Source organism: Vanacampus margaritifer, chromosome 17, assembly GCF_051991255.1.
Source record: "Vanacampus margaritifer isolate UIUO_Vmar chromosome 17, RoL_Vmar_1.0, whole genome shotgun sequence".
Classification (NCBI taxonomy): Eukaryota; Metazoa; Chordata; class Actinopteri; order Syngnathiformes; family Syngnathidae; genus Vanacampus; species Vanacampus margaritifer.
This window is the reverse complement of record NC_135448.1, coordinates 10,852,852-10,879,287: the sequence shown is the minus strand read 5'-3', so window position 1 is coordinate 10,879,287 and position 26,436 is coordinate 10,852,852. Positions and strand designations below refer to the sequence as shown.

The following is a 26,436-nucleotide window of genomic DNA, read 5'->3' as shown; positions in this document are numbered from 1 at the left end:
GTGGAACGCTTAATTTACTTCAGCTTTTATGTAAATACATGTTACACACAACAGGTGGTGAAGAAAATAAATAGCACTGTACACAATTCCTATTTTACAAAGTCAATTTACCCAAAATAAATGCACTCTTCTGCCACGATAACAGGTACACTTGCACAAGTGAAAGTAATTTTTTGATATATTGTAGCTCAGATTGGATTCCATAAACCTACTGAAAGCAGATGGTCTAGTAAATATAAACATGTCTCCTTAACCTATGGTGCCGAAGTATTTATATAAATGGGAACGTGATTTCTTGGCCAATGCAATGAAATGTTAAATATTTTTGGAAGGGAAAACAAAATTTCTATAAATCACTGTTCAATGAACAGCTGACGATGTCATGTCATGGTAAATGACGCTTTTCAGGAAAAATAGGCCTGCTAAATGTCAAATGCTTAAAACATAAAAATTAAATTCTGTGAGAAACACTCAACACACTTGATGTGCACCAGCTGACCACAATACAAAGTGTTTTTTCTTTTACTTTGATTAACAGGACCATAATGTGTTGTATACAAAGTAGACTAATTTACATATAGCGATCCTAGTGATGTCATGTCCGCGTGGAACAGTCTCAATAGGAGTCAAGTAGCAAACTAGGCAACAGAAAGGACAAAAAAAAGCTCTGACTTGTATCTCATATCTTCTAAGCACATCAATTAGCAACAGTGAGCCAAAAAGCAGCCAAGTGCACAACACTAATCCCTATTTAAAGGTGCTAAGACCTCACAGATTCATGTATGCTCCTAAAATGGAGAAGATGGATGCACAATATTAGGTACATCAGCATCCAATACAAGAGTGAAAGATAGAATGCTCACTTTTGGTTGACAGTGTCAAATTATTACTTCAGCACTATTAATTACTATTATTGTGCAGTGATGTAGAACTGCACTTTAGCGACATGATCATTGAAAATATTAGACACCTTGCAGTACTATGTCGTGCAATGAAACATTACTTTGTTTTACTGGAATACATTGGTTTTAAATTGTACCTTATTGTAGATCAAGGATGGAGTAGGAAATCTGTAATTCCACAACATTACCATTAAGACTTACAGACCAGAATGCTTTTGAAAATCTAAAAGATGTACTGTGGCATCCATTTCTGAAATAGTCGATATTAATTTAATAATACCTCTCTTACAGTGTCGATCAAATTCCAGCATTGTAGTTATAAGATAGATCAAGTAAATCAAAGACAGATTGGATGAGAAAAAACTGACTCGGGGATAAGCAACTGGCGGTCAGCGGGCTGCACGTGACCACAGTCACAAACCCCCGAAATCCCCCCGTTAAAAACCGAGGGGGAAATGGGCTAAAAATCCTGGGAAAAATGTAAAATACTCAAAATATTTTAATAATTATAGGAAAAAAAACATTTACGAATATGTAAGTATTCAGGGGTCGACTGCAGTTTGAAGTTGTAATATCACCATTCACCATTAGATGGCAAACATGGCTTAGTTGCAGTTGCTTGTCGGCTTAAAAATAGTACCTCAAATTTAGGTCCTCAATAATACTGTATTAAAATTTTGGGGCATAAAAATACATAAAATTAGTTGGCTTGCTGTTCAGTCATTTTGTACCATCCTTGAATGGTAATTTGTATGCAAATGCATGAAAAAAAATTACACTGGTTATTTTGTTTGCTTCAAATCCTTATGTTGTTGGGTAAGGAAAGTGGATATTTTAAACATACATTGAGAAAGACCCATTCAGAATATTTTTGTCAATTAAACTCACTTTTTGGCTCCCCATTCATTCCCCATCAACAGACACCGGAAAAGAGTTGGTGTTTGATGCGCTCATCTGGCTTTACCTCCTCTTTGATTCCTCCACCGTCTCTGTGGCACACATCTGTCCACCTCACCGACTTTTCCCGTTTGGATGTCAGAACACTGTCAATATCCGTCTCCTCCTCGTCCTCTTCGCCTTCAACAGACGCCAGGCTGCCCGAGAGGAAGCGGAGACCCCTTTGATGCGCGTCCTCATCGGCCTCCTCGCTCCATCCTTCCGTCCGTCCTCTGGCCCAGCCCCTCCTCCCCTCCACGTCGTCCTCTTTTATGCGTCTCAACTTGCCCATCTCCGTCTCCGAGACGAGGGACCTGTCCTCGGCCTCCTCAAGCATCTCTCCACATGAGTGTTTTTTTGTCTTGTGGCGACCTCGGAGGTTCAGCATCTGAAATAAAATGGAGGCGTTTGACAGATTTCAGCTGTGCCTCATCTTTTTTTGTTCTCGTTTTCCCTGTAGACACCTGACAAAATGCAACAAAGCCTCTCGCTGATGATTCTTTCTGTACACGTGAGGCATTTGACTATTATTAGACTATGTTTAATTGTATATTCCATATTTAGCAGCATGACTTCGTAAAGGCACCTCATGTAACAGAAAGCAAGCCACACTTAGGCGTGACAGATTTGTGGTAATGATGGAGCCTGCCACCAACCTTGAAGTCTTTTCTCTTGCGCTGCAAAACAGGTCTCTGAAGGAAGAGGATTTGCTTAGTCGACAAACTCCCATCACTGCAGACACAGATGAAGAAAAAAAAAAAGCGGCCCGTTTTATTCCTTCAAGCTGGAATGTGATGATGCATTGAAAATTATTTCTTTTGTTCAGTGCGTTTTGAAACACGACAGGTTACAAGGCGAATAGATCAGCCGGCGTGCTTTTGGCTGACAGATTGAAAAAGTGGTTTCATGTTAAGACATCCAGCATATGATCGGGATTTGTTAGATCCCGCACCATCTGTATTGTGTTTGGTAGGTAGCTCTGTCAGCCCTAATCCTTATAAGACTGAAGCAAAAACACTGCACGATGAAACATTGGACTCTTCATTAGTAAAGTAAAAATCAGGTGCAGTGTTTTTGTTTACTGCTGTACCAATTTATGACGAAAGTTTGTTGTTGTACATGATGAAGGTGGGAAGTGAATGGATGTTCCCTGGCATATCAATTCAGATAGAAATTAGAATAGAAAATTGCCATTAATTTCATGCAATTTTAAGGGGAAATGCGATTCTTTGATATATAGGTCTTTTTATAAAATAACAAAAAAAGTAAGTCTTACATGCTTAAGGCAGTTACAATAAATTTAAGAGATTAACATATTTCCCTGACCATTTAATGAATTTGGGACATTTTCTACACTCTTGTCATTTAGGCAAGAGTACTAGTAGTGCTGCCATCTTGTGGCATCTGTAGGTCACCTCCAGAGTGTTGATTGTTGTGAAGGGTGTCATTCTTTTTGTATTCTCAGCCTAACGATGACCTCATCACTTCACTTGCATTCCGACCTCTGTGGACTCCATGAATGAAACTAAATAACTCGTAGGGCAGAATGGTGACGTAGTATCTGTACCTGTTGGTCTTGACAATGGGTGTCGGTAACACACACATGAGCCTCCATCCATAGGGAGCAAGAGACTGCAGCAGCGGGATGTAGTCTGCCTTCACCACCACACCCTGACCAGGAGAAACAGTCAGCAATAACGTGATATAACGGTGCCACATATCTGTAGGAGTTTAGAATCTATATTTAGCTAATGACAACAACAAAAATGACAAAAGATTGAATAAAATGCCACCTATTATTTAATGTATTATTGAGTGCAGATTGTTATGGATGTGTTTTGCTAGTGGAACTTGGCTGGTTCTGACCAACCAATCAGAGGACAGAAAAATGCTGACATTGTTGTGGGCCAGCCATCTGGCCCTCTAAGGCAAATTCTGAATCTGATTGATTCAAGACAGTCCCATTGCTAAAATAGAGTTACAATAGCCAGCACTACAGATTCTGAAGGAAATATGCAGACTAGATTGAGACCTGCAAAATTAAAGCAGTGCAGCAAAAGAAAAAGGGAAGAAATTCATACAATTTAATGGAACAAATTTTTTTTAAATTTAGGTTGCAAATGTACAGTGCATATAAAAAGTCTACCCTATAAAAAGTTTTTGTCATATAAAAATTAAAAACAAGATAAATCATTTCAAAACTTTTTCCACTATTGATGTGATCTGGATAACTCGACTTTGGAAAAAATACAAATAAAAATCAAGAGCAGGAAGTATAAATTTAGTTGGACAAGTGTGCACACTGCACACCCTCATAACTGGTGGCGTCACATTCAAACCCATGACAAATGGGAGTCAACGTACACCTGCCACCATCTTAAGTGCCTCATATTAACCCTAAATCAATTAATTTACATGTTCTAGTATGCTTTTACCCAATTGACCCTACACGTCATGATTCTTTTTAACCAAACAAGTCAGAAGGAAAAGCTGAGGATTGTTCAGCCTTGGCAGAAGTCTGCCTAACTAATAATATCTGTGAAGACATTTTTTTTTTTTAAATCATAATAGCTGTCATTATATTGTGCAAGTGTAGCATTGAAAATGCATCACAGTGGAGGAAACATGAAGGAACTCACATTGATGACAGTCCACTGCTCTACCACAATGGCGTCGTAGGAGGTGCTTGTGGTCTCCTCTGTCGAGTTGTGGAAAATGAACACACTGTCTACCGATGAAACCCCATTATCTGCAGAGAGAAATAAGAAAGAGACCTGTGAAGTGGAGGATGCTCGTGATTTGGAAAATGGGTCAGCAGCTCAGCTCTTCTGACCCAGTCTGGATCTCAACCCACTCTCTTCTTTTTGTCATAAACCATCTCATTCCACACGTGGATGAACACTCATTTCCAATGTCTCATGCTGCTGCTGACTTGTTGCACAATAACAATTGCACCTCATGTTGCTACATGGCAGCCAATTACAGGCATGACAGCCAGAGCAGCAAGTTACAAAACTGAACAAATAGGAATATATGTCCAAATTCTTAAAAAAAAAAATATATTTTTTTTTTTTCTTATTCACCCCCCCCCCCCCCAATTCCATACAAAATTATCAAATAACTTCCCACATGACTATCGTGCTTTACCGTTCTCATCTCTGAGGTGAAAAAAGCCGTCAATGAGTTGCGCGCCGTTGGTAAAGTGCTGAGTCATGTGGTCGAGCCAATCGCCATCGACTTCTGTAATAAGTCCCGCCTCCTTTTGAACTCGCAAGGGCACTCTAAGCGAGTAGAACCTCAAAGATGTGTTGAGTTCGCCCGTAGAGTTGTATAAGGCAAACAGTTGGAGCCCTACATAGAAACAGATTTTTTTTTTTTAAATTAACTCTATATTGTGATCAAACAGGAAGTGATATCATTAAGTTACTCACGAGCCTGTACTGTCTCAGAGTTTTTTACGCAGATATGGTTGTTGTTCCAAGTAAGGTCCGGTGCCAATTCTTTTCGGTCTCGCCGACTTGCAGGTTTGGAATTGCTCTCCGAGGTTTCTCGAAGCTCCGTTGGGCTACGCTCCTCTTGTCCGTTTGTGCTTTCTGGACTCTCTTGGGCTTTCCCGGCCGGGTTCTGACTTTCACATTGTTGAACTGCGTCTGTGTGATATGAAGGTTGGTTTGTTGCTTCAAGTGACTCTATGAGTGGGATCAGCGAGGTCTGAATCCGCTCATTTGATGCCTTTGGGTTGACTTCTGAAGGCTGAGCGGGGACGTCTGCTGCTTCTGAGCTCAGCGCAGGCTTGTGATCCCGTGCAGTATGTTCTACACTTTCATGGTGTCGCTCTAAAGGTTCAAAAGGGAGGCCGGCGGGCTCCGAGTCATTATGGCGCGGTTCTGAAGGATCTGTTGGGCTGGACTTAGTGCTGAGGGGGTGTCGGTGAATAGGGGAGGGGCTGGAGTGCAAGGAGGACAACTCATCGGGGTCCCAGTTAGTCGTGAAGCAGGGCGCCCCTCCTGGCTGCTGGAGAAAGCCCACAAACATCACCCCTTGCTCTGCTACGTCCTGGATCTAGAGGAGAATAAGAATGTGACAAATAGACAAATTCACCACACGGACAAAAGTATCAGGACAAGCTATAAAAGTTTCCTTAGTATAATTCATAGTTTAACAAATAATCTAGCCATCTGATATTCACCAACAAGCGTCAGACTCTGTTAAGCGACGTACGCTTCTTGTCAGTCATCTGATCAAACCATTCGCTTCCTTATCCAAGGTTGTCTGCGCTTGGCAGAGACGGCGAATGTCTTTCCCCTTCGGCGAGCTTTGTCATTGCCCGTCACAGAATACTTCATTTGAAGGCCGAAAGAGATTCTCATTATAAGCACAAGCGGCGAAAGAACCGCAATAACTCTGCACTTAAATAGAAGGACAGATACTAGTGTTAAAAAATAAAACTCTGGTATTCTGTACTCTTATCATGAGCATGAGGAAAAAGTAAAAAAAACAAAAAACATTTTTATTCCCGATTATATACAATAACCACTTTGATAACTTGGCACCATCAATCAATGAAAATCTTGACTGTTTCACAAGTAACAAGCATATTTTGACAAAGAGTACAAAGTACAGAGAATTGTTTTCAAATGTAAGGAGTAAAAGTTCTGAGTACAAGTACGTGAAAAATCTACTCAAGTACATTTACTTCCCATCACTGTTCGTGATGTACAACTTTCAACAGGATGGTCCCTTCCAACACCTACCTGCTCTTTATTTCGTGACTTTGAAAAAGGGTTTTATATTTTGTGAATGTGATTTGAAGTTCGTCAAAGAGTGTAATCACACATTTTCTTTTTTGTAATTATGTTTTTACTTCTGAGCTACCACAAAATAAGCCTTCCCCAAACTGTTCCAAGGTTTTTCCATTTTATTTCACTGAAAATCTACAAAATAACTAATTAGAACAATATGTCTCACCACACCATCTTTGATATGATCTACAAATGTACGTTTTTCATTGATATCATGTTATTTTAAACATTTGTCCATTCAATGTCAATACAGAAGACAGTCATGGCAATGCACATAATTCTATTCACCATTTATACACGGCCATTATATATTCTATGAGAGCCTCATTTACACACACACAAAGGCAGAGATGGCATTCAGCTGAATTAGAACCATGCTAATCATGTGCAGAGATCAAATATTCAAATGACAAAAGGACCTCATCTGTGCCCACCCATGTATGTGTGTGTGTGTGTGTGTGTGTGTGTGGTTTGTCAGTTGATATTTGGGCTGACAGGCTTGACGGGAGCGAAATCAGCCTGCAAACTAGAGCGGAGCAATAATAAGGCACATCTTTCCCACTTCCACACCTTTCTCACATTCATTTATTTATACCTGTGTGATGCGCACACACTAAATGTGTGTTAGGACACAAAAAAACTACACATTAGCGTATAAAAGTGTACAACTGTGAGTGGAGACAGATTGAGAGTGGGAGGGCTGGCGAGTGATCGCAGAAGGGAAGATGACAAAATTGAACACGCACGCACCCGCGCACAATCAGTCTGGATGCTTATCTTGAACCCTCCTGCTTCTCGCATCTGATTGGCTATTCATATCATACCGCTGGAGCCGATCACATTAGACTCCGTGATGCGCATTTTCCATCCAATCAGGTTTCCTTTTGTGTGCGTTCTTTGGGCGTTCAGATGCAAATCTATTCAATAGAGCACATTTTCATTTCCCATTGTTGGGTTGGGGGCGAATTTATAAGCAGGGGAGGGAGTCAAAAGTGATGTTCGCCACGCAACTGAAGGGTTAAGTCTCACATATTCATTAAACAGCAACAGATGCAACAAGTGGGAATGTTGTGCTTGCACTTGCATTTAATTGTTTTGAACTCAAAACTGGATTACAGTAAACCCATCTCCATTGCGGTTTGCAGGTCCCATTATCTATATTTATATCAATTTATAACTCTTGTTTAGCCTCCCATTCATTTTTGGTGCAATTCCAGTGTTGACTATTAGATGGCGGCACAGTTTTTGAAACAAGCATAAAAACAGGAAGTATTTCAGCTCAGCCTCGTTTTTGCTGAAAATGACTGAATGTCAAATCATTTTTAATGCTGCTTTTTATGCCAACAGAAAGCAACAACTGTAGTTGAGTTAAGTTTGGTTACTTTTTTTTTTTTAACAGTTAAAACACACTTCAGATGGGAGGGATCGGTACATTGTTAACCGCTTGTACAAAAATGTTGTTATCCATTGCTCTTGTTTTCCCTCAATATGAGTTTTAAATGTGTTTATAGTCCAGAAAAAAGTAAGTGCTGTAAATGCCTTTAAAGAGGTACTGTATTACTGTACTGCAAATTTAACTTATTGCTGGGGTGGTCTGGATTGTAATCACCGCAATGGAAAGGTGATCCCTACAGTTAAATTGCAGGTAGGGTTGCAAAATTAATGGGAATGAAGGGAAAATAGCTTATCACAGAGAACCCTTCTTTCAATGTTGCAGTATAATCATGGTTAAGACAACCACAGTTAATAACATTTTTGTTGCAATCACATGCACTAATAATTCCGAAAGGACTCAGGCCACCCTACTGCATGTACAATACTGTACTTATTTGTGTACTGTGTGATTCACAAATTGATAAGTCACAAATAAAAAAAAATCTTAATTGGTATCAGTTTGCATCTTTCTAGTAAAATATTTGAGACCGAGTTCCCACGCTATATCGCCTTCTACCCAATACGGCTACTCATCCGATTTTTTACCCAGGAATGTACATGTTTTGCTTCCATCTTGTGGCAACTACAGGCAATGAGAAACTTTTTTTGGGACGTGTCAATTACACACAGATTTTTGCTGTTCCCAGCTGGGCACGGCATCTCTAAGATTATGTTTATTATTGTGGTTGTAGTAGTATAGTGGCTAAACTAAGCATCATTATGGTACTGGACAGATTAGATTGTCTAATGTTATGGCCAAGTATTCACTTGGAAGTCCCTTTATAATAGTTCACGGCCCTCCATCCACACTGCATTTAAACAGCAGAGTGATAGCATCAACAAAATGCTGCCATTGCTGCCAAAGAGGGCTTGTGGTAGCATGATTGTACAACACTGATCTCTTTGATTGCGGACCACAAAGGGGTTTTATTGTTGACATTATTCCTGAACTTGCGGCATCTCAATGCGAAAAACATTTCTTGGGAAAAGTGAATAATACGAAAGCAGTCGGCACGTGGCCCCTGTTGAACTCACCCTCTTGACGTAGCTCTGAATGACCTCTGGGTCAGCCGCCTGATGACCGGCCGCACACACGTCCGTCTCCAGACGATGCCGCCACCATCGCTTTTCCTGGCTTTTCTCCCAACTGCAAATTGGGAAATCAAAGCTCATAACAAATAGCACTCATCAAACATGAGGAAATTCACTTCAATTTTGTTTTCATGAAGCAGAAAATGTGGTCATGCTGTTTTAACATTAGCCTGAACGGCCTCCTCTGGGATGGTTTCCTTTTCATTGTCACCCGGCGGCGCCATTACCCACTTCCATTACACTTTGAACGTGTCCCTGCTTTATAGGCTGTGGCAGACATTTTGCTTATGTTCGTGGGCGCTCACTCAACCGGAATGATCACAGCAGAACCATCGTGTCCGTTTTGGTAGGAAGTGGTTGATTTTTCCATTACATGGCAATCACAATAGATTTATTAGATGAAGAAAAAAGTTGGAAATTCAGCTCCCACTGCAAGATGGGATCATAAAAGAAAATAATAATAAAAAAGGGAGTATTGAAATATGCCTCTTCATATTTGGAATGAGGTCAGGGAGAAGGCCGTGGTAATATCATGCGCTCGCAGGCACGAGTGACATTCCCGGCTAGATTTGAAACAGTTGATCTGTCAGTTTTTTTCTCACTCTCCTTTCAATTTTATTTTATTTTTTTTATGAAAGGGGCCGGCGGAGATGTGGAGATAAAAGGCCCCGGTAAGGGAGAAAAAAAGAAGAAGAAGAAATCGAAAGGATGGAGGGCGACAAAAGAAAGAGCATTCATCAATGAAGGGGATGAAAGAGTGACGAGATGGTTTCACGCTTTCAGTGGCCCTCTGGTGGGGGCAGATGATGCAATCAGCCATCTCCACAGAGACAGGTGCCAGGCAGTTGCCGGGCAGGGGGGCGAGGTGCATCAGAAGCAACTCCTGCTTGCCAATGTAATTAGGTGCGCATTTGAAAACAGCCACCTCCTGAATTAATTTCCTTAAAATTTTTTTAAAAAAAAAGCTCTAAAAACTGGACCAAATACAATAATGAATTCCTTGACGGTTAACAATAGGATATGTCAAGGAAGTATTTAGTGATATAAACTATTATTATAGTAAATAATGCATCTTTGTTCGTCTATGCCAGCAACATGTAGTGACAGGCAGAATAATTGAACCTGTCTGCATGATACATTTATATAAGTTTGTGCACCTAATATTTTGGCCAATGAGCATACAGTGTAACCTACATGGTAGTGTGTATCAATTATAGTTAAAAAGTGAAAGAATTAGGGCAGCGAGCTGCAGTCAAACATTTCTCCTGCTTGACTCATCTGCCGTAATTTGACATGAAAAGATGAAGGTAAGCTGCAGACACTCGTGCTGGTGATAAAGCTTCTCCTTGTCACATCAATGAAGTCACAAAAGCAGCAAAGTACTTTGTAAATTTGTTTGCAATGACAATTATGCAACATTGCCTCATAATAGCCCAAATTAGGGCTCAATTACATTAAATATGATGGTTTATCAGCCATCCATTTTATAGTGTTTAACAGAACAATGTTATCTCTAAGAATGTATTACCTTGGGGTTTCTCGCACCAGGACAGCCCGGTGAAGCTGCCGCTGGATGTGGGCGTGATGCGGGCCACAGGGGTGCACAAACGGGTGGACGGAGACCAAGACAAAACCCTGCGCGTAGAGCTCTCTGACCTGGACGGGAAGTTCTCGGACTGAAGACAGGCAAAGCACCGACGACACTGGCACCTCTGGAGTGGACGAGAGGGAAATGTTACACCAAAGTGAGGACTCTGAGCCTGAACGTGTTTGATTGTGATCAAGCCCATTAAGAAACAACATATGGCATTGTCACGCTAAATCGAAAACTAATTACACGAGAACTGCCATCTTCACTGTGGCCTTACCAGATGCTCAAGCGTGCAAAAGCTTTAAGGTTTGGCTGTCCACAATGTTTTCATTTTTATTTTTTGAGCACATTGGTGACTTTTATTTAAAGAAAATTATCTAACTGTATTGAGTTGACAGATGTGATGTAAGCAGCAAGGTGATAGTCCACATTGTTTTTAATCACCACATCAATTGGTTAAACGGAGTAAAATGCCAAAAGATGGAGTCAAAGTCACAAAAATTAAATAGGTGAGGGTAGATTCCAAATAATGTGCTGGACCTCAAATATATGGGTTTTGAAGAAAAAATTGAGGGATGACGTGTATGGCTGAATGACAATTTTTTAGCGTGTGGCACATGGAGGACACCCCTCCTCACCCGCCCCACCCTCTCTTATTACCACACACAATGAAAAGAACCGTCCCCCACACTTCTCACTTCAGTGGAAATAGTTAGCGGAGCTTATCGTACGGGAGCAAAACTGTCAGTGCAAATCCACGAGGGGCATGTTTATGAGAAGCGCCCTCTCGGGGTCGCTGCATTGTCATCAGGCTCGCTTGTGTTAAACACGCTTTGGGGAGCGAACACCAGTGGCGGGATGCCGAGTGAAGCCAGGTGTGCGCTAGAGAGGATAGAAAACGTGAAGAAGTGGGGGAGGCATGTTTGTGCCTCAACGCTTGTCATGCCTCCCAGTCAGTCTCATTTGCATTGGTCTGGAGAAGAGAAAATAACCTGAATAAATTAAAAAGGCACACACGCATAGACAGAAGGGGAAAAAAATGTGAGCCATCTCATTTTCAATTTGTTCTCCATCATCTGGTGTGCTCACACACAGCCAGATGCACACAAGAATGTGCGCATATGAAACTGGCCGGAACAGACACTCACGCAGTCTAATAAGGTGAGAGGAGCGCATCCTCGCATTTTTCCTTGTGTGGACCTGGCAACAAGTCCACACAACAAAAGGTGGCAAGTCAAGGGTTCTGCCACACAAACAGAAAAAAGACAAGAACACACTCACCCACACACAAATTATTCCTCCAAGAGGAAGAAGGGAAAAAAGCACATCTTGGCAAAAATATTTGGAAGCGGGAGAGGCTTTCATCCACCAAACACATAAATGGGTGTCTGTGTGCACGTCTCCAGAACAGCATGGTAATGATTATATTAGCAGCTGGAGAACATGTTGGTTGGCGCTAGTGGTAACAAAGATCCAGTCATTAGTCGCCATTAGCTCGGCAAGGCACGGCCTCGCTCACCAGTTGCCGTGATGAAACTTCTCATTCGGGCACACAGAAGTTATCAGGGTGCAACGACGAGCACTTGGGAACGCCATTTATGCCATCTGCCACAGAGGGAAAACAACACACACACAAAAAAAAACAGGCTACAATTGCCCTTTGGCTGCCAAAAAGAACCGTGTGCGGTCATGTGACATCACACAGGTGTACCTAATGTGGTCAGTGGAGGTATATGTGTCACATTACCCTTGATATCAGTGTGCATGACTAAACCATTTTAAAAATTCGATATGAATAAAGATTGCGGGCGACTATAAAGTATGCATTGTGGCATAGCACCCAGCCAGTGTGTGTTCCAGAGAGAGGAAGCATTAAGCCAGCCAGGTGACGAATGAGGATTAGGGCTCACAGGCGCCCTCAAGGCTTATCCTCGCCTTGCTGGAGGTTCACTTTTTATTCAGATTGCCCTCTAATGACTTGCAGAGGTTTCAGGCGGGGATCTGCGCCAAAACGGTGGCTATAAAACAATCAACTTCCTGGAGCCAGGAGCTCCCTACAGCTCTGGGAATGCAGCCGCGGGCTACTAAAGGTTGTTGGTCAGCATCTGTGGAGAGGGATCCACTTAAGAGGGAATGTGTCAGGGAAAAAACAGCTTGGAGCTTAAGACGCGCTGGACGCGATGTGTTGGTATGAAATTTCACGAGTAGCAGACCTTCGATATTTTTGTCACAGGTGAACGGTGTTGCAACCTCGTAGATCTCACGGCCAATCAGAAACGCGACGACGTTTCACTTATGCTTTTACAACAAAAATTATATTTCTCGGTATGGCGGAATTGTATAATGTATTGGTATGGCCATCAAGCCATACCAATACATTATATATTAGGGTACAACCGATTAATCGTCCAACCAATTTAAATGGTTGATATTCACAATTACATTAGCTTTTTTTGCCACAAGACAAAAACGACATAAAAAAACAAACAAATAAAAACAAACAAAAAACTAATTGGCCAATCTCTGCCAATTATTTCATTATATAGTTTTTTAAATATTCTGCCTAGTAATTGGTTATTTGAATTTTATTCTGTACAAGTAATTTAATATGTACCAATATTTATAATTTCATATGCATCTTTGACTAAAAAAAGCCAAGTGTGGACAGCCTCTCCATTGCCGAAATGTCAATGAATAGAGCCTAGAGCCACTAAATTATCCACATAAACACACACACAGAATGTTGTTTCTTCCGTTCCAGCGACTTGGTATTGTATTTTTTCCAATTGTCCAGTTCAATCGAATTGTTCTTTAGACAGATACCCAGCGTGCTTCTGTGAATTTCAGCCCGGCTTGCTTTTTTGACATTTCTGCCACCATGGCTGCCGATCTTTTGGGCGACGTGAAAGATGTCCCTTGAAGAGGAACTCAGTCATACTCCCACTTTCTATCATCTTGCGTTGCAAACGCTCACATGTTCACTTGAATAAGTGCATCGGGTAGGGCACATCTCGCTAAGTGATGGATTTGTCTTTCACCGGGCGTCTCGACCAAATAGATCACATACACGCACTCTGATAGCACAGATGTATGATGTAGGAATATGAGACATTTCTTCAGCAGACTGCATACATCATAGCATGCATATACACTCGTTGGCCACTTTGAAATCTGTTGAAATTGTGCACACGAGTTGCATTAAAACTGACATGAGAATGCACAAAGCTCTGCAAATTAAATCAAAACAGCAGCATTGAGCAGTAATTTAATTCCAAAAAGTAACAGTCTGTCTTTAGTTGCGGTCATGTGAAATGAAGTTATATTACAATGTTGTTGTATCAAAATTGTAATTGTGATTAAGAAATCTAAAAGTAATGCCAATGGTTAAATGTGTCGCACACATACACACTCGCGAACTTAGTTGAGAATTAGCCACATGTTGTAGTTTTAATGAGCCGAGTGGCCTCCGTCTCCACAGGGCAGCACAAAGTCATCAGCAGCTTCAGTCCCGCGGCATGTGCACCATACAGAGTCCCTCACACATCCTCCACTCTCACACCTCTTAAACAGATTTTTTCTCTCCCTCCACCATCTTGACCAGACCCAACTAACACTTGTTCCTGCTTTGTTTCGCAAGCCTCTCATTAACTGCATCACATTCTTTGCTTCTGCTTCAACGGTCATTGTCTGTACTTTGGACCTTCATACAGTCAAGATGACATTTCAAGGCGAGATGATGTCATAGAGTGCAGCTGTTGAATGATAAAATCGTAATAAGGCATTAGATTTTGTGCTTTATGGCGAGGCGGAGAGCCACACGTGCGATGTCTGACCCTGGAGGCCAAATATGTGAATGCCGAGCGACCACATTCATTCACCATGACCTAGTAAGACTCAGACGCACTTAGTCACACTGAACTATGGGAACCTCTAAATTGGGATGCCCCTCAGGTTATAAAAATGAGAGTTTGACCCCCATTTTCAGGGGAAAATAACTCTTAAATAGCACAAAACATCTTTGAGGATTTTCTTGCTGAATCAAAAACATGGACTGAAGTTTTGCGTGACGTCACGTGCAAAGGATTAACTCATCGCTTTTTTTCTTTTTGACACGCATTCCAAAAAAGCGGACCAGCCTCAAGAACAAGTGTTCAAAAGAAGACAGAGACAAAGAGAAGACTACGTCAGAATTACATGAAGTAAGTGGACACCAGTGCCAGCGTAGCCGTGGTTACTTGTTAGGAGTTAAGGATAAATATTACATAAGTGTCATCCCGGCCTTTAATTTTTATCTGATCATCTGAAAAAGATCAACTTATATTATTTTCCTGATTTTTCACAGTAACAAAAAATTACAAAATAATCCTGTGGCACAAAGATATTGCCAAGTGAAACAAGATTAGCCTATCTTTACTATTACACAATTTGACCTTTTGGGTTTTTAGTACCGATGTTTTAAGAGTGACAGTAAAGCGCTGGCTTTAGGCAACAGTCTGCAGCCAGCGACAATGCTCTCTGTGTTGGGCGGGGACTCCCAAAAAGCATCACTCCCCTGACAATGAGTTCCGAGTGAGAAAGAAAGCTTTCGCTCTTGTCTGCAGCTCGCTAAGAAAAAGAGGCACAGAGGAAATATGGAAATATTCTTCTTACACAATATGAATTGAATAAGATGTCTGTCCTAATCCAATATTTTTGTCCAAAAAATAGACAGTCTGAGGTCTGAGCAAAAAATACTCTCTGACAACACCACTTTCGTTAAATAAACAGCCGCATATCTCAGAGGGGGAAGCGGCTGTGATATTTGTTTTTCATTAGTGTGTAAGAGTCATCAAGTCACGCTGGCAGGCAAATGTTATTATTAATGGCAACTAAATTAAATTAGAGTGTGGACTTGACCGCGGGGTTTTTTCAATGTCATGGACAGACATGAGGATGCCTATAATCGACCCCCTTCATTCACACAGACGCGCGCGCACACACAAATACAAATAAATCCCTTTCCTGGGAATGAGGTCTCTCAATCTCCACAAACAATCAAATAATCCTCCAGGAATCCTTCACTCCTCTTGCTCTCTGTACCGCAAATGGGAGGGAGAGGATGGAAAGCACACAGACATGCGTGCGCGCACAAACACACACAAACACACAATCAATTCATAATAGCCATGTGAGTAGGGCCATCTTAAGGCTGCTCAGATGGCATCAGTGAGTTTACCATATAAATGACCTACCTGTCTGCTCGAAGATAACAGTAACTCTGTTCTCAAAGAGACAAAAAAAATGTTTCATGTGCGTAGGGATGAAACGGTTTACGCTTTCTCAGATAACATTTTAGGCTGGGGTCGACACATCAAATCTTTCTACTCATCTCCATGATCACCATCCTCAATTGTCAATTGTGGTAGCCAAACATAATTAATTTATTCCCAACAGTCTATTCGCTTCAGTTGGTAACGGTTCATCTTGGCTGCAATTCTTCCAGAACATGTATGAGATTATTGGATCTTTTGTCCAATCAGATATCAACTTCTGTGTGTTACTGTGTCAATCTAATTTGACCAGAGTCTTCAAAATCAGTAACTAAATTATAAAAAGGGAGTGTTTCTTTAATCAATCAGATTTGAAATTCACCTTACAGACATTGCTTTTAGCATTAGCGCTTGGCTAGCAATGCTTTAAAAACAAAGTATGTTTTGTATTTAAATATACAGTGGATGTAATTCTTATTGTCATGTGTTTTAGTTCATTAGACATCTTTTAAAAAAAAAAGGACATCTTAAAGGACATTCTTAAATAATCAGAATAACATACGCTACACACTTACTAGTTGCTAATGCTACGCAAGCAAAATGGTGCATTCAGGGTACTTTCACAGCATCGGAAACTTCGTTTTTCTTTGATTATAACGTTTTAAGGGAAAAATGATTGGCCATTTGGCCCAATTGGCCGATTATTTTGGCAGATGTTTGAAAGGCAATAACCGGACGATTAATCGTTCGGGCCATAATCTGCACACATGAATACATGTTCTGCATCGCTGGCAAACACGATGCCTCTTATGCATGTTTTTGGCATGTTATTACATACATATTGATTCTGAACTGCTCCAGATGATTGACGTTGCATTTTAGTATAGAATTCATGGCTTCTATAATTGCAATGCGATAGTGGTGGTATTAGGAGGTGGATTAAGAATGGTAAATCTTTACTGAAGGCGCAGGTTTTTCCCCCAATAAGCAACCATGATAATTCTGGTTGTGATCTAAAATTTTTACATTGTTTTGACATGAACAGCCAAGAATGCTCAAGTGAATGTGCAAGTACTCTCCATCGTAAATGAGCTTGATGGGCTTGAGGTCAATTCGTCCCGTTCATGACCTTACTTTGTGGAATAGAAAAGGGCCTTTACATCAGCTGTTCCCGCACAGTTAAAAGCATAGAATTGTCAGAAAAAGATTGATGCCTAACTCTTGAATGAAAGAGGTGCCTCGGTGCTTTTGTCCATATATTCTCCAACCTTCATGCCTATCATTTGTTTTAAAACGATTTCAGGCAGCCAGCTCTTGTTGGATGGATTCTATCAAATGTGCCAAAGACAACAGGGTTTGTTGTAAAAGCTATTTTGTCCCCGACTGGTAGCGACATTGTGTCTGCCGTCATGTCTGTTACAGTGTTGCATTGGAGAGTCACCCGCAGAGGATTTCCGTGAGCTTCTTGCACCTGTTCGTGCTTGTCGCTTCATATTGTACATGGCGCTCGCTTGTAGGAAGCCATGAGGGGAGAGCAGCCGTTTTGTTCTTTCTGCTTTTAACGCTTCCCCTCACTTTGCTGGCTTTTCTTTCGCACAAACAGTCCACACAAGCAACACAATGGAAGGATTTGTATATTTAGAAACCGCGTGCCTCTGGAGGATTCTCGTCAAACTTTTGTCAAGATGCTGCGAGCGCACACCCACACATTAGTGGACTATTTTTCAATATTCATCCAATGATGCGCGAAAATGTGCAAAAACACATCGGCATCGTCGTGTGAGGCGGAGGGCACATCGACCAAAGTGCACAGCTAAGTGAACTTTCAACAAACACATACATACACATTTCATAAGCTCGTTTTTGCCTTCAGGACTCTCACACTATGAAGACCGGCGTTCAGCACAGTTGCTGACCTAAACATTTCATTTCTCTGGTTTAAAGTTGGAAAAGCAACTTTGGAAGTTGAAACATGGCACAGATCAGAATGGTGGGAAAAGAACAAAATTTGGAGTTCTTTGCTGGCTTTGGCGGAGGACCAAATGGCAATTATATAGAATGGTTTCCCCCCAGCTGCAGTGAAACTGTGACAAATGAGGATAGCTCATCCAATTGTGACATTACTGCAGTGTTGCCATAACTTTTGAACAATTGAATGTTTATGTCGGAGGTCACCATCTTTTTTGAAAAAGCTAACATTTCTGAAAGACTTGACCGACTTTGTATCACTGAAACTTAACTTGGACATAAAATGTCTTCCCTGCTTACATTTGAAAACCTGCATTTTCAAGGTAGCGCGTCATTTATTTTGTGTTGAAACAAAGGTGTTTTTAGTGTGTGTATTGCGCACAAATCTGCCAACCCATCAGTATGTTATAATGTCGAATGCAGAGGCCACCTCACAAAGCAAGTATCTTGGAAGGAGCTCGGAACATTATTAAATATGGATCCTGGGATTGTGCTTTTGATCAAATCTGGAACAAGAGAAGGGCAACATGCAAGGTTTGTAGCTTAAAGATAAGAAGAACGACATCTGACTTCATCTAGCACTATAAAACCCTCAAAGCCAGGCAGGCAAGTTATGTAATGTTCGCAAGTTAATTGAGCAAAAGCTGTTCTAACCTTCATGTCGGTTATGTGTTTAATTGAAACGACATAGTAATCGATAACAGACTGCTTCGGGACCATTAAACTAAAATGTGAAAGCTATCAAATTGAAGTATTTACCGAGTGCTACGTGGCTATTGAGTGAATAAATGATGTGACGGAGCAAGATTGTATTAAGTAATGGCAAGACCTGCTTGATTTTTGCTACAGTGACTGGCGACTTGCTTGAAACTGCAAAGATAACACTTAAGACTTGCTTATGATATGCACATACTTTACAATTCGGAACGCTGAAAGGCGACCCGCCAGGCTTCTTGTTCTTGGACGTGTTGTAATTGGGGGAATTACCCTTTTAAGGATCAATAAAGTTCTCTAAATCTAAATCAATCAATATGTGACTTACATATTGTGCTTATTGTTTGCAATGCTGCGTTACACTTTATTGTAAGGCTGGACAATGAATCGAATTAATAAGATTAATCGCCATTTTGATGATCGAATTGTTAAAAATTTGCTAAATCATGAAATAGAATTTTGTATTCTGGACTATTAAAAGCTGTTGTTCTTATGTTCTGTTACATCCAGATGCTATTGTGAGTTGTAATTTTGTTAACTTATGAATGTGAAGTTATTTTAAAAGTGATTTAGAATCAGTAGACATTATTGTTGTCTGAACATTTTGCACAGGAATTATTTTTGAAACTTTTAAATAAACATTTGTTGGGTTAATTAGATTAAAATCGATTAAAATCGTAATCGTCCTGAATGACTGAAAATATCGAGATTTTATTTTTGGGTCATACTGCACAGCCCTACTTCATTGTACCGAAACATTAAATTACGCAATACTGAGCTTGCCTGACGGCACAACACATGACTTTTGCTTCTTCTTCTTTTTTTTCCTTTTTTTTTTAAGTATTCAAGGAAGTGCTGTTCAGTCACATGTGTCACTGAGATTCACAACAGATCGAGTCACCCTGAAGGGAAAATAACTCAAAGCATTTATCAAGAATGCCCATACCTTCTTTACCCAACAGAAAATCCAGGAAGTGGTATGTGTAGGACACTCCCACTTTGGTCTCCACCTGAGGCCTTCGTAGCGTGGAATAGATATTTCCAGGGCTTTGTGACTCTTCGGCTTTACGCAATTTAGGGAGCCTACACCCCATAGCTCTGCAGAGAAGAGACAAGTAGATGGGTGATGAGAGCAGATATTGCTGCTAAGAACAGCATTGATAGAGTTTCTAAATATAAAAAATACATTCACGCTTACTCGGAAGTGTGTCTACATTTTAATGCTCCTACTGTGGGAAATAATGAGTTTCTTTCTCTCACGCACCCCTCTCCCTCCCTCCCACACACACACACACAGTGTAATGCAATAATGGTGAAATATGAAACTGTCTCCCATTACCTGCTTGCCAGGCTGTGATACGGCCGTCTCCTAATCAAACGTGGCTGATTGGGAGCGACATGTTTGATCAGAACGAATTAAAGCAGAAATGAGAGTGATTTCCTGCCCTGTCAAGCGCGGCGACATGACACCAGACAGAGAGGAGAGGATAGACGAGAGCTAAGATGGCGAGCGTGTTGTACCGCCATCCAATTTATATGTTGATCCACAAGGTCAGCATTCCATCACAAAGAGATTTTCTCAAGACTGCACGAGCCCAACAGGCAATTAAAATGACAATTTATAGCGGTCAAAATTCCCTCTTCTCCTTTGCCGGTTGAGAGTAGGCAATACGGATCCAAAGCTGGGGGTTATAAAGGCGCCGAAAACAGGATTGAGATACTTTTCTAGGCAAATAACATTGGATGGGAGGCAGAGGGGCCAAATAGAGACTATGACATTTATGACAAAAAAACATTAAGTTGACAAAAATCGTCACGCAAATCACATGTGACGGACTGGCCAACCATCAATTAGACTTAATATCCCACCCGCCACGCTTTACAACATTGTGAGGCGCTCTGTGTGTGTGTGTGGACGTATGTCCTCTCTGAGGGCCAGTCTGCATCTCTGCTTGGGAGCATGGAGAAAGGCGAAGTGCACGGACATTAACTCTGCTAAAAAATAAATAAATAAAAAAGACAGCAATGTCAAATCAGTAAAATTACCGAATGAACAATACTGAGCTCTCCAGAAACAGAAAAAAAAAAACTCTGCTAACGATCCTATCAGATGACATAGAGCTTGGGATGTAGGTTAGATGTGTTGACTTGAAAGTTAAAAAAAAAAAAAGATGTTTCACCCTAAAGTTGAGCCATGATGATGGTGGCTTCTGCTAGGAGGGGAAACCCTACTACAAATTTCCAATAGCTAGATCAAATTAATCAGGGGTGTGTAAGCTTCTTATATCTACTGTAATTGTACCTTTAGGCAGTGGTGAGGCTTCAGGGACAGCAAGACCTCTGCTGGCCTAAACATTGTCAGAAGCTAATATTTGTGCCTTGATATTGCATCCATTTGTTCCAATAGTCTATTCTGTCCAGTAGAAATTCTCTTGGCTGCACTGCTTCTAACATGTGGATGTTGCTGTTTTGCTATGCTTCTGTTGCTGCCATACCAATCGAATCTTTAGAAGCAGTAGTGACGCAAAATTATTAAGATTCGTTCTCGCAGGGTGACAGCGCAGGTTCTTGATAACCACAGCATTTTTTCACGCTTTAGTTGATCAGAGTAAAATTTGTTACAGCTAACTTGGACTAGCAAAATGTAATTAGCAAGTAACTGCTTTTTTTTGTCATGTTATTAAATAAATATTGATTCTGACTAGCTCCAGCTGATGTTCGTGGCGCAGATTTACACTATTATATTGCATTTTTGTATATTATTGATGGTTTCTATAACTGTGATGTGGTGGTTGCATTAGGAGTTGGCTTAACTTAGATAAATAATACCAATGGGCATTGCCGTTGATTGATTGATCTGCGACCGCGTGTCACAAGTCCAGCATTGGGAGAAAGGCTTTCCCATCCAATTTCAACAAAGAGCAATTCATCAACTAATGGATTGTTAATTTTCCCCATAATTGATCGGTGCAATTTAGTCAAATGCACATCCCTAATGGCTTGGGTACCTTAGTGAATGAAAAACTGATTGTTTGCGTGCTTTTCTCCAGCTACCTCGCACATTCCGAAATGTAATTGAAGAATAAATGTCTCACACTAATAAGTGTGAATGGTCTTTCATCTATATGTACCCTGCGATCTATACGGGATTTAGAGTAGCAGTTGTGGGAATCATGTTCTTTAGTCAATACATTGCATGATATGCCGCTTAGATATGAATGGACTAACAATCGGCCCTCGCAGCTGAAGCCGGAGGGCAGCTATCTTACGTTGCCAATGTCACTGTCAACTTTTTTTCACTGAAAACAGTTATCAGTGCATGTTTTACGCTAGAATCCTTGTATGGAGTAATGAGAGCCTCTCAAACAAAGAACTTCAATGTTTGCATCGACCATTCAAGAGTATATTAGAGGTTAAGTACTAAGTTTACACTACACGTAGCAATCTTTTCCGAGATGATGTTTGCTTTCATTGTTCAAGTATCTAACAATTGTAGATGAATCTTTGAGTAGCACTCTTGAGATATTCCTTATAAGTAAAAAAAATCCATACTGTTTCTTCATGATGAAATGTTCATGTAGCGCTTCTTTCAGACTTATTAGTACAACCATAGGCCACGCACTGTGACATTTTCGTTACTAGGTAAGCAAAAACGCAGCAGAGAAATCAATGTATTCAAGTTTGGATAGCTTAGTGGCAACGCAAGATGGCCGCCAGTGGCTTCACTTCTCACTACAGCGAGTAAGTGGCATTGTTAGTCCATTCACATACAAGTCAGTGGCTAAGAATCACAACAATAGCGCAAGTGCTAATGGAACAGGTTTCCAAGCAGGTCCATTTGACCAATTAACCACTTAAGTGTGCGACCTGTGGTTGCCATGGCAATTGATAAAGCTAAAGATGACACGTCAAAACAACTTTTATTGCATTTCCAACTTCCTAATCTCACTATCAATACTAATTATGTCTCCAATGTGTCCAGCTCCTTCTGGTCTTCTTGTCATTTTGTCACATTCGACACACTTTGCTCCTGTTGGCCGGCCATCTCGCTCACTCCCCATCCGTCCGCCCTTCTGTCCACTCGGTCCATCTGTCCGATGGCTCATGAGAGTTCCCGCCGCAGACGTGATCCCCCGCTGAGCCCATTTCGAAGCGTAATCTACAAGAATGTTTCCAGCCAGCCGCCGTGATGCCTAAGTTATGACTCGTTTAGAGCGCTGCCAAACGAGCCTTAGCACACCGTCTCGGCACGGAGACAGGTCGACCTCATGGTTGAAGGATGAGATGCATAACATTTGGACTCAACGGCAAATGAAGAAATGAGAAGCTCAAGGAAGTTCAAGACTCAAGCCGCCCCCCGTCCCCCACCCCCTTACACAGGCGCTGTTTCTCCACATGTTGACTTCAAACAGAATCCTAGCACTCTCACACAAGCCACAAAAAGGGCCTTGACAGCGAAAAAACCAGCCATTAAACATGAAGCGACGGGAGGCAGATAAAAAGCCAAGCGAAAGGGGAGAACGCAACAGAGGAGGAAGGCAGACGGGAGTGCAGCGGAGGGCTTCTCATTTGAGAATCTCTTGTAACAGAGTCTTGGAAATGACAGAGGATTTGCGTGAGAGCGTAATCCGTCTGCTCTGCTATACCTCTTGAATACACACTCAAGGGATGGGTGGGGGGCACAACAGACGTGCACCGGGGAGGGAGAGTCTGACCGAGCTTGCGAACGTTCACAGTAAACAGCTCGAGCCACTGGGGGCCGGTGGGGCTCCAGTCATCCAGATCGCTCACCTTCAAATGCTAATTTATGGACATTTTCATTTCAATTGCCAAGCAGCAAACATCATTATTTTGCAGTTGCAAACTGGCACTTCTATACTTTTAGACTTGGACAGCTTTGGAGCTCAAAATTAGTCCTAATTCCACTTGAAGGAATGTTTTAAGCACAGGTGCAGTGGTTGGAGGGAGACAGAAGTGCCATTTCAATTTGTATGTTTCAGATATAGCTAAAAATCAAGATGAAATTTACTACACATAAAGGTTTTGGTCTAAAGTGAGGCTTATACTAAAATAAAGGCAAAGGAACTGTGAATTAAAATGAAAAACTGTATCTCCTTTAAATAGCATTGTTAATTTATTGAACACTGACATGCAGTCTTTTTAGCACTCACTTATTTCAAGGTATCGGCACTCGCGTCGTATCGACCGCCCTATTGTGGCTGTTTTCCGATTAGAAACTAGAAAAATAGAACGTTGCCATTAATTTCATGCAATTTCAAGGAAAATGCTATATTGATATAAACAGGTTTTTCTTTAAAATTCTCTGTCATTGTTTTTTGAGGGAATAATTTTATATACCAAAAGTACTAGTGGTATCTGTACTGCGACTACTCACGAGTTGAGTACTCGTACTGGTTTCAGTCCGGGAAAAAAAGTAGTATTGAACATCCCTAGCGTTCATTACGATAACTTCACAAAATTCTATCAAACAAGTGTGACGTAAACATAAGTCAGCAAGTCAAATATCAGATTACTGCAATAACACACACACAAAAATCTGCGGGCTTTATCAAAGAAAATTACATTCTACTACACTGCGATGTTGATTTGAATTCAATTAATTGCTCAACCCTAATTGAAATCAACTGAGATGCCAATAACTTGTTCAAACCTTCACACACAAAAAACATCTGCGCAACATCTTTACTAAAAAAATATATAGCACTGTATTCTTTAAACCATTTACGAGAGAATGTAAAGAAATAAATTATGTAAATGTATAAAAAGTGAAAATGTTGCTGTAGGATTTGAGCTGGATGTGTGCAAAGGCATGGGTGTGTTCTCATTTTGGATTTGTGTTCAATTGTTTAACGAAGACCGTAGATCGCCTTGCCCAAATGTGAGGGCATTACAGTGGGGCACTTCATTCAAGAAATTGTAATTTATTATAAATTGTTTTTGTAAAAGAGGGTGTATATGATGATGTGGCCAGTGTTTGCATAGGGCTAATGAGTCATCTTAATGCGAATTTGCTTTGCTTTTGCTGTGTGAACAGAAGGTGGACGTTTATGCACTTAAGTGCTCTTTCCTGTTTTATATCATATAGCAAGTATCAGCAAATGAGGTCCCTGCTGACTCACACTGACCATTAAAGAGAGAAATGGTGAATAAAGAGAAAAGGGTAAGACAGACAAACACCGTGCCAAATTGCCCCTTCAGCAGCATTAAAGGGATTTCACGAGAATGGAAAAAAAAAAAGACAGACATAGTAGTCTTGTATCTGACTTTTTTTATGAATTTCACCAGGTGAAAGATCATTGGTGACCTTTTCAAGCAGTCAACAATATACGAGATGAGTCAGAAATGTTCGAGGATCACAAAATGTATACTTCAAACCTAAACAACTGTTCGAGCTTTCCCCTTCATTTGTGGGCCAGCACGTTTGCTTCGTTCAGTGCATGAGAAGAAGCCAGGGTTGTGGCAGGACAACGCACCTGCTCACAACGGTTGAGCATCTGACAGTTCCTGGCTGAAAACAACAGCCATTCTGGAGCAGTTACGTGTGATTTTCTTCTCTTTCCCAAGCACAAGGGGGTCATCAAGGGAGTCCGTTTTAAAGAAGCGACGATATTAAGTTGGCCGTGACGATGGCATTGCGGAGGATCTTGTTAGAATTTTTCATGGATTTTACATGGAGGCGGGGCAGAGAAGGCTGCTCTCCAAAAGGGATTACTTCCAATGGGAAAACCTATAGTTTGAATTTTTTTTAGACATTTCTGACACACCTCATATGTGAAGAGAATATGGAGACATTTTTTTAAATGTTTATAAAATTGTCACCGTCTCAGCAAGCAGCATTGGCTTAATCTCACATTGGTCTCTTAGAGCTGTGTCTCACAAAAACACAGGCGCTGTTTAATGAATTTCTGTTGCCCGTTTTTAAAATTACATAGAGCAAAAAGTTTGAAATTAAACAAAATGTAGTTTCAGAGTGTTCCAAGCGTAGATCTTAAAATGAGGTCAATTTATCTAAAACACATACTATACGGCTCTTCTTCCATATGCTTCCAATGTTCAACATGTAAACTGCACCCAAAAAAAAGCGAAATGTTTGAAATTACACCATTTTGTTTTTTTAAAAGGCGCACACCTGACAATTTGATTAATGTAACTCACACAATTCCGACAGATTCCAAACACTTTCCCACAACGCTCGACGAAAACTTTCTCGTGAAATGTCACGCAACTAACAATTCCCTTCGATAAATACAGTTTTAAGTCATTAAAAACAGTTTGAAGGGCTAGAGAAAAGAGAGCAAAAACTCACCGAGCTTTGGTGCTCGTCCGCGGGGGCACAACGTGTCGGCGTGAGAGCCTCCTCCGCACTGCTGGAGGGGATGAGAGACGCGTGGAACCGCTAGGCTCGAGGAGAGGACTCCCAGAATGTTGCGTTAAGCTTTGACTGGGCAGGGCGGTCTGCTTTCACTCCCAGCTCACTCACTCATGAGAAGACTTTTTCGACTAGAACGCCCCTTGTTTTATTTTCTCTACGTCCACGCCCCCATCAGGTAGCACTCATACTGCTGCTTCATCCGCCCACGTTTCGGCGCCATTAACCCTGTGCGGTTCAAAGTAGCACCCCCCTCCCCACACACACATTTTTTTAAATATAAATTCATATTTCATAAGCAGCAATCCAGACCTATTCATAATTTATATGTGTCTGACTGGAGGCAGGTGGTCACAGC

General features: G+C 41.0%; 1 protein-coding gene across 1 annotated transcript; it reads right to left on the bottom strand.

Moving 5' to 3' along the window:
- Positions 1-4: 4 nt before the first annotated feature.
- Positions 5-26,176, bottom strand: rftn1a (raftlin, lipid raft linker 1a). Its single transcript, XM_077549275.1, has 10 exons — positions 26,016-26,176; positions 19,635-19,786; positions 10,695-10,878; positions 9,110-9,221; positions 5,270-5,900; positions 4,986-5,189; positions 4,478-4,587; positions 3,406-3,509; positions 2,495-2,570; positions 5-2,226 (listed from the first exon to the last, which is right to left on the bottom strand). Exons 2-10 carry the CDS (start codon positions 19,780-19,782, stop codon positions 1,816-1,818), a joined length of 1,980 nt encoding a protein of 659 aa, XP_077405401.1. The 5' UTR covers positions 19,783-19,786; positions 26,016-26,176; the 3' UTR covers positions 5-1,815.
- Positions 26,177-26,436: the final 260 nt, after the last annotated feature.

What these genes read in the sequence shown, in the direction of transcription:
- rftn1a (XM_077549275.1), bottom strand. Translation starts at nt 19,782, where the DNA reads ATGGGGTGTAGGCTCCCTAAATTGCGTAAAGCCGAAGAGTCACAAAGC. An exon ending in CTCTGAGACAGTACAGGCTC is followed by an intron (nt 5,190 to 5,269) that starts GTGAGTAACTTA and finishes GTTTCTATGTAG; the next exon opens with GGCTCCAACTGTTTGCCTTA. An exon ending in TCACCTCAGAGATGAGAACG is followed by an intron (nt 4,588 to 4,985) that starts GTAAAGCACGAT and finishes TTCTCTCTGCAG; the next exon opens with ATAATGGGGTTTCATCGGTA.